This window comes from Clinocottus analis, unplaced genomic scaffold, assembly GCF_023055335.1.
Source record: "Clinocottus analis isolate CAN_PGR_092001 unplaced genomic scaffold, fCliAna1.0.p SCAF_22, whole genome shotgun sequence".
Classification (NCBI taxonomy): Eukaryota; Metazoa; Chordata; class Actinopteri; order Perciformes; family Cottidae; genus Clinocottus; species Clinocottus analis.
The window spans coordinates 3,965,769-3,977,844 of record NW_027175954.1 but is presented as its reverse complement, the minus strand read 5'-3'; the positions used below and the strand labels follow the sequence as shown (position 1 = coordinate 3,977,844).

Genomic DNA, 12,076 nt, shown 5'->3' with positions numbered 1-12,076 from the left:
TTCAAGTTATAAAATTTCATTTTATTGTCAGAACTCAGCACACAAAACAATCAAATGATTGCAAAAAAAAAACCATTGGTTGATACATGAACGTAGTTCTCATATAACCGGAGATTCAAACCACATCAAAGCACAAACTTTAGAGGAATGTTTCCCCCAAAATCAGGAGTTACAAATGGACGTATATTTTAATGAGGATCAAACGAATAAAGTCTCATTGCAATTTTTCACTGAATCACATCTAAACGTAATCATCCTGTGATAACAAGAAGAGAAAGAAGCTCAGACTGGAATAGAAACAAGTCCTTCCTCTCATTGCACAGCTCACCTCGAGAGACAGGAAAGAACTTCAAGATCACCTAAGCTGGCCTAGAACTTGGTATGACGAGATGATGCGATTTGATTAGTGATCTCATACACTCAGTCTTTCCATCACAGACATCAAGAAAGATTCCCAAAAAAAAAAAAAAGATTCCTTGTTTGCTTATTCAGTCATTTGGGAAAAGAAATGCAAAAGCAAAATCCTTGACATGATTTTCCTGACATCCTCCTCGACATAAAGTTCATCTTTAACATCGCTGAAAGGGAAGTTGTTGTGTTTCTTGATGACTGAAGTATTAAATGATAATGTTATAGTTCTTCACTGATATGTTTTATATATGAGTCGTGAGCCATGCACAGAAATGCAATCTCTTAGCAAGCATAGCAGTACAGAGGGAATGAACATTTTAAATATGGAGGCGTACAATTAAACAGAATATATAGATATTTATATATTTATATTCCCTCCCTTTGTTTATCCTTCTGTCCAATACATATTGTTTATTCAAACAATTCCTATCTACCAACTGTGTTGTCAAAAAGCATGTTAAAAGTGAATGATAGCTTAATAATTACCCACACACACACCTACAGGAAAAAATAACAAATCACTCGCCCTAAAATACACAAATATTTGGATTTTTAAGTCAAGAGAAAAAGGTTCTTACTAGCTCCCCCACAAATCCTGTGGTTGTTTTCCGGAGGAGACGAAAATAGACTCTTACAGCTAAAAATAGATTTGTTTTTAACCGTACAATAACATAACCCCCACCCTGTGATTTATATGAAAGATTTCTATCGGCTCTACAAAATATAGCAATGCCCTTTTTAAAAATAGTTCAGATTCTTTTACTATAGCGGGACAGTTTTTCTTTTTCTTTCATTGAGATACATTCAGGATATCAGGATAGAGACAGAATAGTGCCTTTGATGAGAGTTCACGCCGTCTGGGTCGGCTCAGTACCGGGTCTGGTACTCGTGGTGCCATCGGTTGAAGTCGTTGTAAAAGAGCACGATGCTTCCAGAGGCCATGCCGGTGATGATGCACCTGAGAGGAGTCAGGAGGGAACAACATGAGCTTCAGTTTGTCTACAAACCGTTAGCTTTTAATTTGCTGTGAAATTAAATTGGAGGCATTTCTCATGTTTCATTTTGTTCAACCAACTCAAGCTCTGTACTTAAATACAACTTGTACTTGAAGTAAATAATTCTACTCTCATTTCAGAAGGAACATTTTTATGACATGATGAGCTTTTAAATATTTCATAGCTGAAGCTACGCAATAGCATTAAGTAATTATAATCTGCTTCATCTATTACATTAAAATACTGGTTCTATATTAAAAAATATCTCATAACAGCTAACAATTATTGCTATCTTCCAGATATTGTTGAATTCTATTTTACATTTAATTAATTCACTGTAAATTAATTAATTTTTCCCAATAGCTTAACCAACAGCCCAAAACAAACAGCAAATATTAAACATCTTTTTTTTGAGAAACAATTAATCAATACAAACATTATGATGATAAATCTTGTACTGATGGACTAATAATAATATGAACTAATCACCTACATGTTGCAGTTACAATTCTTTAAAAAAAACTATTCAAGGGACCCTTATGCATATACTTGTTTATGTAAAAACAAAGACCATTAGCCTTTGAATTACTCCCAGTTTTCTTGTACTCTGAAATACATATCGCATCAGCCTTGAAAATCCAGCCTGGCCAGGCAACACATTCTTTGTGTGTAGGTGTCGTTACCTTTGGTCATGTGACATGGTCATAGAGCGGATTCCAGCGTCGCAGCCCGGATAGGTGAACAGCTGTTTAAGGTCGTGGAGCTGCCAGACAGACACCACACCTCCATCGCCGCCTGTCAGCAGATACTGGCCGTCCCTACTCAGATACATGGCCTGGCAAAGACAGAGAAGAAAAATGTTGTTTGAACTTTTCCCGTTGTGTTCACGCTCCGGTCCTGGGACATTTCAATCATCACAGCTTTTACAGTAATATGTCAGATGAATGGTAATGGCCTTAGAAAAGTGCCTTTCTCGTCATCCGACCACTTAAGGTGCAAGTTGACTGTGCCTGACTTTTTTTGATCATCTATTACCCGTCCTTAAATAAAATAGAAAAAACCTCGCAGTGAAGCTCTTCAACCTGGAACCACATGCATAAATAGTCTCTGAATAGAACCGCTGATCAGGGACCAGTTTATCTCTTATGTCAAAGTTAAGCTCATACTGCGAGGTCATGTGATCTGACAAAAGATCCCGGGTCAGCGCCGCCATCCTTTGGGGCTCTCTGTACACAGACCCCGGCTGGCAACAAAGATGGCTCCCCACAGTGAGGCCTCGGAGATTTACTCGTCTCATCTGCTTTTCCTGCAAAACTGTAACAGCTGAATGGTCCCCCCGGGGCTCAGACGTACACAAATCAAGTCTCGTGTTGGAGTCTATTATGGGCACAGTGCAGAGTGAAAGCTGAAACTGAAACAGTCAGGAGCATCAATCAGCAAGCAAACCGTAGCCGATAAAATGACGAGGCAGAATGGGAGTTCTAAAAGGAGCCAATGACACTAATTTAGAGCTTTTCTCGTTTGTGGTTTTATGACAGCGACTTCGTCCGTCGCTCAGCTGTGATTCAGCAAGAGACACTTTAATCATCAGAAGCATGTGCGTTGAATCAGGCTCGCTTTAAATGGGGAAAAAAAGGAAACTTGAACTTCAGATCTGAAGATGGAGCAAGTGATTTTCAGGATCTTGACTTGGTAAGGAAAACATAAATAACCCTTCAAGAGCCGAACACAGCGGATGAAAGTACAACGACTACAGCCAACATCGGGCAACATTGAAGCCTTTGTGGAACTTCTTACCACACTGAGTAAAAATGAGCTCTGTTTCTCATCACGCACGCACAATATTTGTGTGTTAAGACACACGCACGCACACACACACACTCTAATGCCCCTGCATGCCACATGCTGGCGGGAGGCCTCGAAAATCATTCCAGCCTAATTGCCACGTTAGATCATCATCCAAGACCGCTGGGAACAGAGCATGGCTGGTTTGATTCCTCTGGCGTGGGGTCTGTTTTGTGTGTAGAGTAATTGTCTTGTGTATCAACAGTCAGAGGTAATCTGACAACAATACTGCTTAATTTAGTCAATCATGATCGACACACTGGAAAAATTGCGACCCATATAAACCTCTTTTTGGACAACTGTCAATTTAAAGCAGCAGTGATTAGATGTTTGGCCACTTGGGCGCAGCAGAAGATAACACCCGCAACACTGACATATTATCACCTTTGTAATTGTTCTGGTGAACATGTGAACAAAGAACCTACTCACACAACCAGCCTAAATAACAATTGGGAGCTGTATTTACTTCAAAGTGATTAATGTAACTCAGATATTAAAAATATAGTGAAGCTGAGAGGAAGCTAAAGAATCCCTCCCCATAAATACCTTTTATATGAACAGTTATTTAATCCTGTTAATATAAAAATATTCACTGGTGCAGCTTTAAATTTGATTTAACCAGCAGCTACAATGTAAAAAAAAGAGCTCTTTACTGGTTACAGGCTGTATTCGTGTACCTGTGTATCTACTAATGGAGTCCATGACCTTACTGAAGCTCAGCAGGAGGCAGGAGAGCTGGCAGACATGTCAGCCAGGCCAGGTAGGAGGCTGCAGACAGACATTATAAATCAGTCCTTCGCCACTGGGCGGCCAAACAAGATGGCCGATGGCTCTGCGGGAGCTAAGATGTCTACCCGAGCTCGGATGACTAAAAAATGACTCCAGCAGAAACACATGCACTTTTAATGCCCGTATTTCCTACTTCTTTCGGGGGAACAGTGGGTGGATTCTGAGGCAGGGGAAGGTAAAAAGTTGAATTTATGGTGCTGTTAATCCCCCCGTTACACGGACGACGGCAGTGAAAAAACTGCTGGAATGGTTACACTGTCTGAGTTATACTAGTACTTAAAAGACCGTAATCCATTCAGTATGGCTTCTGTCACTCGATTCTGCTATTAGACTAAGATGCCGACTGTTAGCCTGTCATCTAACCTCTGACTCAAGACCCTGATAAATTTACAGTGCAAATATTCTCTTTCTTTCTCCGTCTTTCTAAGTGGATACTGCAGGCCAGGACAAACACTTATTTATCCTGGAGTCATACCGCGCTGAGGCTCTGAGGGCTGAGAAGATTGATTCTGGTATGTACGAGTGGACTAAATACTGTTCTCAAACCAGGGGGGTGGAGCTAAGGGGGGGCTGAGACTCTCACAGCCTCACTCCAAGATGTTAGGATTTTCCTAATGCCATCTGACGTGGCTGGAATTTACAACAGCAGAAGAGAGCTGACAATGCCGGCAGCGGCCCACACTGTTCCCGAGCCACAGCTTCACTGCGTTAAAGGGAACTCTGGGAAATTCTACGAGCATCTAAAAACCACCATTAGTTTCTCTCAAAGACACAATAAAGTATACTGCAACCCGAACACACAACTTGCTCTATGGTTTTAATACGATCAATCAGCATTTGTCTGCGTGTGCTCATTAATCACGTCTTCTACGAGTTGTATTCCTGGCTGTGTAGGAGCGGGCTGGCGGGCAGGTTAGGAGCCGGGACACGAGAGCTTTCTTAATGGGAAACAGGCGTGCGGCTGTCTGTCAGAGCGAGCTTACATTTCCCAGGCCAAACCGGAAACATAGGGTCGGGAAACCAAAGGCAGTAGCCGCTATCTTGTGTCACTCTAACCACGAGGGAGGAAATGTGGGAAACGGGGAATGTGTCGTCTTGTGCTGCAGGGTAGTTAATGGTGTTGGTGTCCAGAGCTGACCGCTTTTCTGGAATGTTCTTCACCGCTGCCGCTGACGCAACTTGACCCGACAACAGGGCTGTGGATCAAAAGGATCGTTTCCTCCGCCGTATGCGTGTGAAAGGGAATAAAAAGGGATGTGAACGCCGCGGTTTGCCCCCGGGGCGTTCAGACCCTTACCTTTCTCAAATCTCAAACCAGAAGAAAGCCTTTAATCAGTAAGAGCACTTCCTACACTGGTGTGCTGCAGGCACAGATGTGCAAAGTGCACTTTCACATGCATATTAAATATCCCCACCTTGATGCTGTCTTCCACCTCCATGTGTCCGAGCAGTTTGCCGTTGACACTGAAGTGACAAAACTGTCCCTTGTCGTAGTAGATCACGCAGTGTCCCTCGGTGGAGGACTGGATGAGGCGAGGCCGCAGGCAGCGCTCTGGACCCTCCAGGGTCCGCAGCAGGTCCCCATTCATGGAATGGATCAGACAAGGCCCCTCTGGACCAACAGGAGACAACATGAGAACTCCAGTCAGAAAATGGAAGGCCATTCTTTAAATTGGGATTTTTGTTGTGAAATATCAAACATACAATTTGGACAGATTTATTAAAGACAGACAGACAGACAATCTCACCTTTGCAGCCACTGATGACAAGACCCAGCTCTGCACACACACTCGCGCTTGTCACTTCACAGTCATGGCCCGTTAAGATGGCCCGTGGTGTGGTGAACTCTGCTAGAAAACAAAGAAAAGTTTGTACATTACAGACAACAGTGTCACAAATAAATGATGACAATGTTTGGTCACTAGAGGGAGCAACAAGCAAAATTAAAGCACTAACTCTGGTGTTAGAAAAAGAAGGCGGTGAATCTAGTTTTTTTTTTAAAAACATGACCACATTAAAGCATAGACAAACAAAAATGTCCAGAACTAACAACAAACACTCAAAAGATAATTAACAGCTGACAGGAAATGTATTTTCTATATTTATATGTGAATGTACTGCAGTTTGTTGCAGACTTTAAGCCCGTTATCCTGCACACATACTTCTCTCCTCATTCACTCTCCCTTTCTAGCACTTGTCACCCTCCGCCTCTCCCTATCTTTAAAACCCTCTCCCCCTGAGTGCCTTCACTGGATCCAGATGTTGCTGCGCCAGAGAGAGAGCGAGGGGGGGCAAGTGAGAGAGAGGGGGGAGAGAGAGCGAGAGAGAGAGAGAGAGAGAGATGTGTTGCAAGTTTGTGTGATTTTGTTTTGGTTTCAGCTGTCAGGGTGAGCGACAAAACAAAATTGCCTTTTACTTCTTCTCTTTCTGTGAGCACATGCATACTCGCCTGGAGTTTGTTGCATCATCATATTTAATCATTTTTTAACAAATCTAGATTAATGAATTGAGGTTGGGCGCAGAATCCAAACATTTTGAACAGAGTTCAAAATGTTTGTTAGAGTGTTTATCTGGATGACATCATGCAAGTAAATGTAACTGTGGTGTAAAGAAGCAGTGTGAGTGTGTGTGTGTGTTTGTGTGTGTAACGACCAGTAAGGGGTAGCCGAGCAGAAATCCTGAACTTGAGTGAAGAGTTCATTAGGTTTTAATGTCTCCAGGAGGGGGTCTTGACTTCAATGACCCCATTTTTTTTTTGCTGTCACAAGTTTAGCCCAAAACGAGGAGCACGAGGCGGTGACTGTCAGTACAGGATCATATTTAAATGCTTTGCGTTGTCAGTGTCTCCACAGCAGTATATCTTAGATAAAACAACTTCTAATACTGTTAACTTCATACAGTAAATGCCTGTGATGAACAAAGCTTTTTGAGTAGTTTTTAAAACGTAGTGTAGCTTCTTTCTGACTTGGCCAAACTATTCAGTTTGTTAGCGCAGACTCTCTCTTTAATTCAATTATATGACATAAAACTCAATACAGGTTCACTAATAAGATGGATACGTTTTCCCCCAAAAGCCACAGCTACTGTTAAACCTTAATTAGATTAGGCAGAAAGCCTCTTTACAGACCGTACCACTCAATGAGGCTGTTGTAAAGAAGCAAAGTGGAGGACTAAAGTCTGAACTCTGGTCAGGTATAAAGACAGCAAAGTTTCCTCTCAATGAAACACAGTTACTAGAATATAATAGAGGATGTTTAAATGTATAAATTTATTCTAATGGGAAAAATATTCAGTCAGCATGTTATTCAGTAATGATTAAGAGACAAAGTTAAAATACTGAATTGGAAGTGAGTTTCAAAATAAAAGGAGGTTTATAAAATAAATGTATAATAACACCAAATAAACATTAATAACTGACCTAAACATTTAAATGCCAGTTAATTGTTTAAATGTCCTACATTTTGTAAATATGCATGAGACTTCTAAACTCTGGTCCAGGTGGAGCCACCCGCTCGGCAGCCTGAACATCTACATTTTATTTAGTTAACTGGCGAACATCCTCATCGCCACTAAAAGCAAACGTATGACCTACAAGGCAGTGGATTAAAGCATGATGTTGGATTGTGCTCAGACTAGATCAATAAAGCTGATATATTGGTGTATCAGTTAACCTTTTTAGCCCCTATCTGCCATTTGGTTTGAATTAGCGCCACATCTGATTACAATCTTATACCTGTATAACGCCGGGACACCGAGGAGGGTATCGGCTATCTAGACATGTGTGGACATGGTGTGTGTGTTTGTGTGTGTGTGTGTGTGTATACTAGATTAAAACAAAAAAGCTTTTTTGTATTATTAGCAAAGAGTAAAACACTAAGCATTTGGTTATCCATTTATCTAAGGAGCACTATAAGAATAGTATTAAAAGAGTATTACAATGTTTTAAGTATGTTAGTGTCAGTGATTTTGTTTTAGCCATTAAGTGTTCAGTAAATTAGGACATTTGTTATTCAAAAGCTGAACGTTAATATACTCAACGAGGGGATAATGAGGATTTCACATTTAATGCCGGATCCAGACCGGATCAAATGTCATTAAAACACAAACCTAAAGGTATGTGTCCATGTTTGATAATAAATGTCGATGAATGTGGAAATGTTGGTGTGAACACGTTGTGCGTCTGAGAACTACACCAATCAATAGATAATCATTTACAGTTATCTTCAAACAATTATGACTATTTCCCGGGTAAAGCATATTTTAATCTTCAGACGGTCCACTTACTTTAAAACATAAAAACAGTGCAATTTATAATTACTATACTATTGAACTCATTGAACTGGTTTCCCCTCCGTGGCCTGCAGATGGCACTGGTGTCTGTGGAATCTGTGGTGCCGTACACGACAACAACAACATCTGTCTGCAGCAGGAACCGAGTGCGCACAGGGGAACGTGTACATGTGCATATCAGCCATTCACAGGCATTAGAGTCGAGCTTATGAAGTGTGTGGGATGTTCACAGAGCATTATGCATGAGAAGGAAGGTGTGCGCATGCATGCACTCTTTCCCGTGCATGTGGAGACTTTAGTTTGAAAGTGTTTTCGTTTTTTGGATAAGGAATAAAGAAAAATGGTCCGTCTATGTATTTTTTTTAGTGTGAGTGTGTGTGTGTGTGTATGTGTGTGCACAGTAAAGCTTCATGTCTGGGAGAGCCTCCTGCGGTCTCGGGCAATGAAGCATCACATTGTGGTGGTGAGGAGTTGGGATGACGACTGCTTTGTCTGCTCCTCTAGCTACAGAGCGGTAACTGCACTGAGCCGACTGAGGTTGTACCCAAACGATTGTGCTAAAAAGAGCACGTACAGCACATGCCCCTTTGTGCATGCAATGATTTCACAAATCAATTAAAATACAATCTATTCTTGTAAAATACTAGTATGATTGTTAAGCCTGAAAACTCAAATTACAGTACAGATATGACGATTTGTGTAGGTTAATCTAAATCCTCATGTAACCTCGCGACATGCATTGTTGTACCATAAGGAAGTGCAAGTTATTTACTTTGTGGATGATTAGAAGTAACCGTGTTGCTGAAGCCTTCCTTTAAAGTGACCCTACTTTTTGTCATGTTGTCATTACTGGTACGTTTTATGTTGAGTGAAATTAAAGTGACCAAAAAGAGAAAAACATGATATAAAATAACATCAAAAGTATGTATTTTTCTTTTATAAAATATTTGAAAATCCTTGTGAATTTACTAGGAATAAGACAATATTTTTCTTTATTTAAAAGTCCCACATCAATGTAAATGAGGTAAGTGACAAACAATCCATGCCGTCCCCCAAATCAAAAACCAATGTGGCATATTAACTAAATCACAATTAGTCATAAATTTCAGCCGATTTGTAATGGATCACTTAACAACATGTAGGCCAATCTAAGCTGACCAAATTAGCACAGAGCTGACTCAGGGCTGAGCAATGTGTGTGCGACGCTTTGATCATGGCTAATGCCATATGTTATGGTAACGTAAGAGAGGCCCATGACATTTTTCACTTTTATCGACTAGCGTGACCCCCGTGGCCCTCGTGGTGGTGAACTTTCATGTGCTGGTGGACGACCCCCAACGTCACATTTAACGTCTCTAAGTGGCCCACACTTTCACTCACATTAAAGACAGATTCTCGCGCGCACACACACACACACAGAATATCTGGTCTCACAGACACATCACACACAATCTCAAAACACATTATCGAAAGCTGTTCCCGCTGCAACAGTGCTGCGAAATCCAATCTGTATGCAGGAGGCCTGGCCTGGTCAGACGAAACTAGTTGTTACTTTACAGAGGGAGGCCGTAAATCACACAGTCACAACTGTCTGGGAAAGAGAGCACTCAGAGTGTGTGTGTGTGTGTGTGTGTGTGTGTGTGTGTGTGTGTGCTTACTGCCTGGACTCTCTCCAATGCTGTTGTGCTTCCCGTTCCAGTACCACAGCAGCAGGGTGGCATCTCTGGAGCCTGACAGCACGTAGCAGTCTCCTCCGATGTAGGACTCTGAACGAGCCAGACACGTCACCACGTCGCGATGCCCGAACACTATCTGAGTCAGTTTGCCTGAAAGAAGCACACAATTATATACGGACCAGAATCAGTACTGTATTCATTTATCTGTCAACAAGACATGAATGCTGTATTTATAAATAGACAACATTTTAACACGAGATTTACTCGTCCTGTTGCACATAAATTCAGGTTGCAGTCGATCGACAAAAAATGAGTGAGAATTTATTGCTGGTTCTTTGGAGCTATGAGTTTGTTGTGCATCTGTCTGCTTGGTGAGTAGTTCGATCAGATATTTACTAATTCTCAGACAAGAATAAATATTTGTTTCAACTGTGTGTGTGTGTGTGTGTGTGTGTGTGTGTGTGTGTGTGTGTGTGTGTGTGTGTAAATGCAGTGAGCTTCATGTGTATATATAAAGAGGCTAATTGCTGTCAGATTTCCAGACCACAGCTCCACCGTCGAGCTGTCTAATACTCATTACGCTCCTCATAATGTGACCTCTGCAGTCAAACAGTGGATAGTTTGCGACACATGATATTTCTGCCTGGGTGTCAAAATCATTGTCCATCGCATAATTAAGCTGCATCTCAACACAAAGATGAGCGTTATTATGAAACCGGACGGGTCACTGACTGATGTCTTTGTTCTTCTTTGGAAGTTCAAAGACGTAAAATGTTTGACATCTTTATAAACACTGAAAATAAGTAATGATGGCTGCAGCAATAATGGCTACCATGCAGTTCATATTGAACACACACACACACACACACACACACACACACACACACACACACACACACACAAAATTGAATGTGCATGCAGGCGTATGAGGCTATGTGTTGTGTGCACGTGTACCAATCAAGTCTTGTAATTGATAAAATCCCTCAGTTCTTTAACCTGGGGGCTTTAGGGACCTCGGTGGCAGCTGTTGAGCGTGTGCGATTAAACTGTGTTCACGTTCCAGTCACACACCTCGTGGCAGTCGCACAATAGAGCCATCTCTGTGCTCCTATCCCCTTTTTCCCCTCCCTCCTCTATTGAAGACAGGGAGGCCCTGGCCTATAGAAATTGAATCGAAGTCTGTTCTAGAGATGCGTGTACGATTCTGAATGGGGTACCAGGAGAAGAGTTGAGAAGCGGGCTACACAGATGAAGCTTCAGACAGTTTAATTTAGGACCCCTGACCTGATGGCGCCTGTGTGGGTAAAAAAAACCGTCTGCATTGCATGTGTGCTTGCGAGTATATGAGCAAGCCAGTGGGTTCCAAGCAAAACACAATGCCACTGTGAGAGACTGGATGGATTACTTGCAAACACACAGGCAATGCACACATAGGGTTTACTGAGGCAAGTTGTATTCTTGCTAGATGTTATGCTACTAAAACAAAACAACTGAAAACAGAGTGTTGTCCTACAAAAAAGGCCAGATTTTAAGATATTAATCTACATTTACCAATTGACAACAAACAATGCCCTGAACTGGCAAAAATATGAAGAGAAAATAAGGCCTGCGTTACATTTACAGCAATTCCACTGGTACAGCTGCACTATAATGCAGCACAGTACAATACAGCACACTATCTGGGTCACGGAAAACAGCTGAGACTGTTGTTTACAGTATTGAGAATCTTAAGTCTACTAGTGGCTGCTACAGGCTGCAATGTTCATTGCATGCCATAATACAAGACAAAATGAGAAACATACTGATGCCTTTTTTTGTGTCTTTGTTCGAGCCTCACTAGTAGTGGAGCTAAACAAGTTCGTCCTGAGGATGGTGCTAGAGGAAAGGCGATGGGGTTGAATAACATTCAGATTGACGTTCTGATTCAAAAGATTGAATGTGTTCATCAATTTTCATGGCAGTATTTGCTTGGGAGACATCTTATGTTCAGAATTGACATTTTGGCTTGCGGGTGAAGAGGAAAAGCTCACGGAGAGTCAAAATGAGAAAGAGTTCATGCACCGAGTACAA

The 12,076-nt window shown here is 41.5% G+C and overlaps 1 protein-coding gene across 4 annotated transcripts in view; it reads right to left on the bottom strand.

Annotated features, from left to right (window-relative positions):
• lrba (LPS-responsive vesicle trafficking, beach and anchor containing) overlaps nt 1-12,076 on the bottom strand; it is a 176,186-nt gene continuing 164,110 nt past the window's right edge. For 3 of the 4 annotated variants that reach the window (XM_068588540.1, XM_068588539.1, XM_068588538.1), the window contains 5 exons: nt 9,989-10,156; nt 5,789-5,890; nt 5,456-5,652; nt 2,090-2,241; nt 1-1,369 (listed from right to left, as the gene is read on the bottom strand). In XM_068588540.1, coding sequence (XP_068444641.1) covers nt 1,279-1,369; nt 2,090-2,241; nt 5,456-5,652; nt 5,789-5,890; nt 9,989-10,156 — 710 coding nt within the window. In that variant the 3' untranslated portion in view covers nt 1-1,278. The remainder of the gene's footprint in view (nt 1,370-2,089; nt 2,242-5,455; nt 5,653-5,788; nt 5,891-9,988; nt 10,157-12,076) is intronic. The other variant, XM_068588537.1, reaches the window with a different exon arrangement.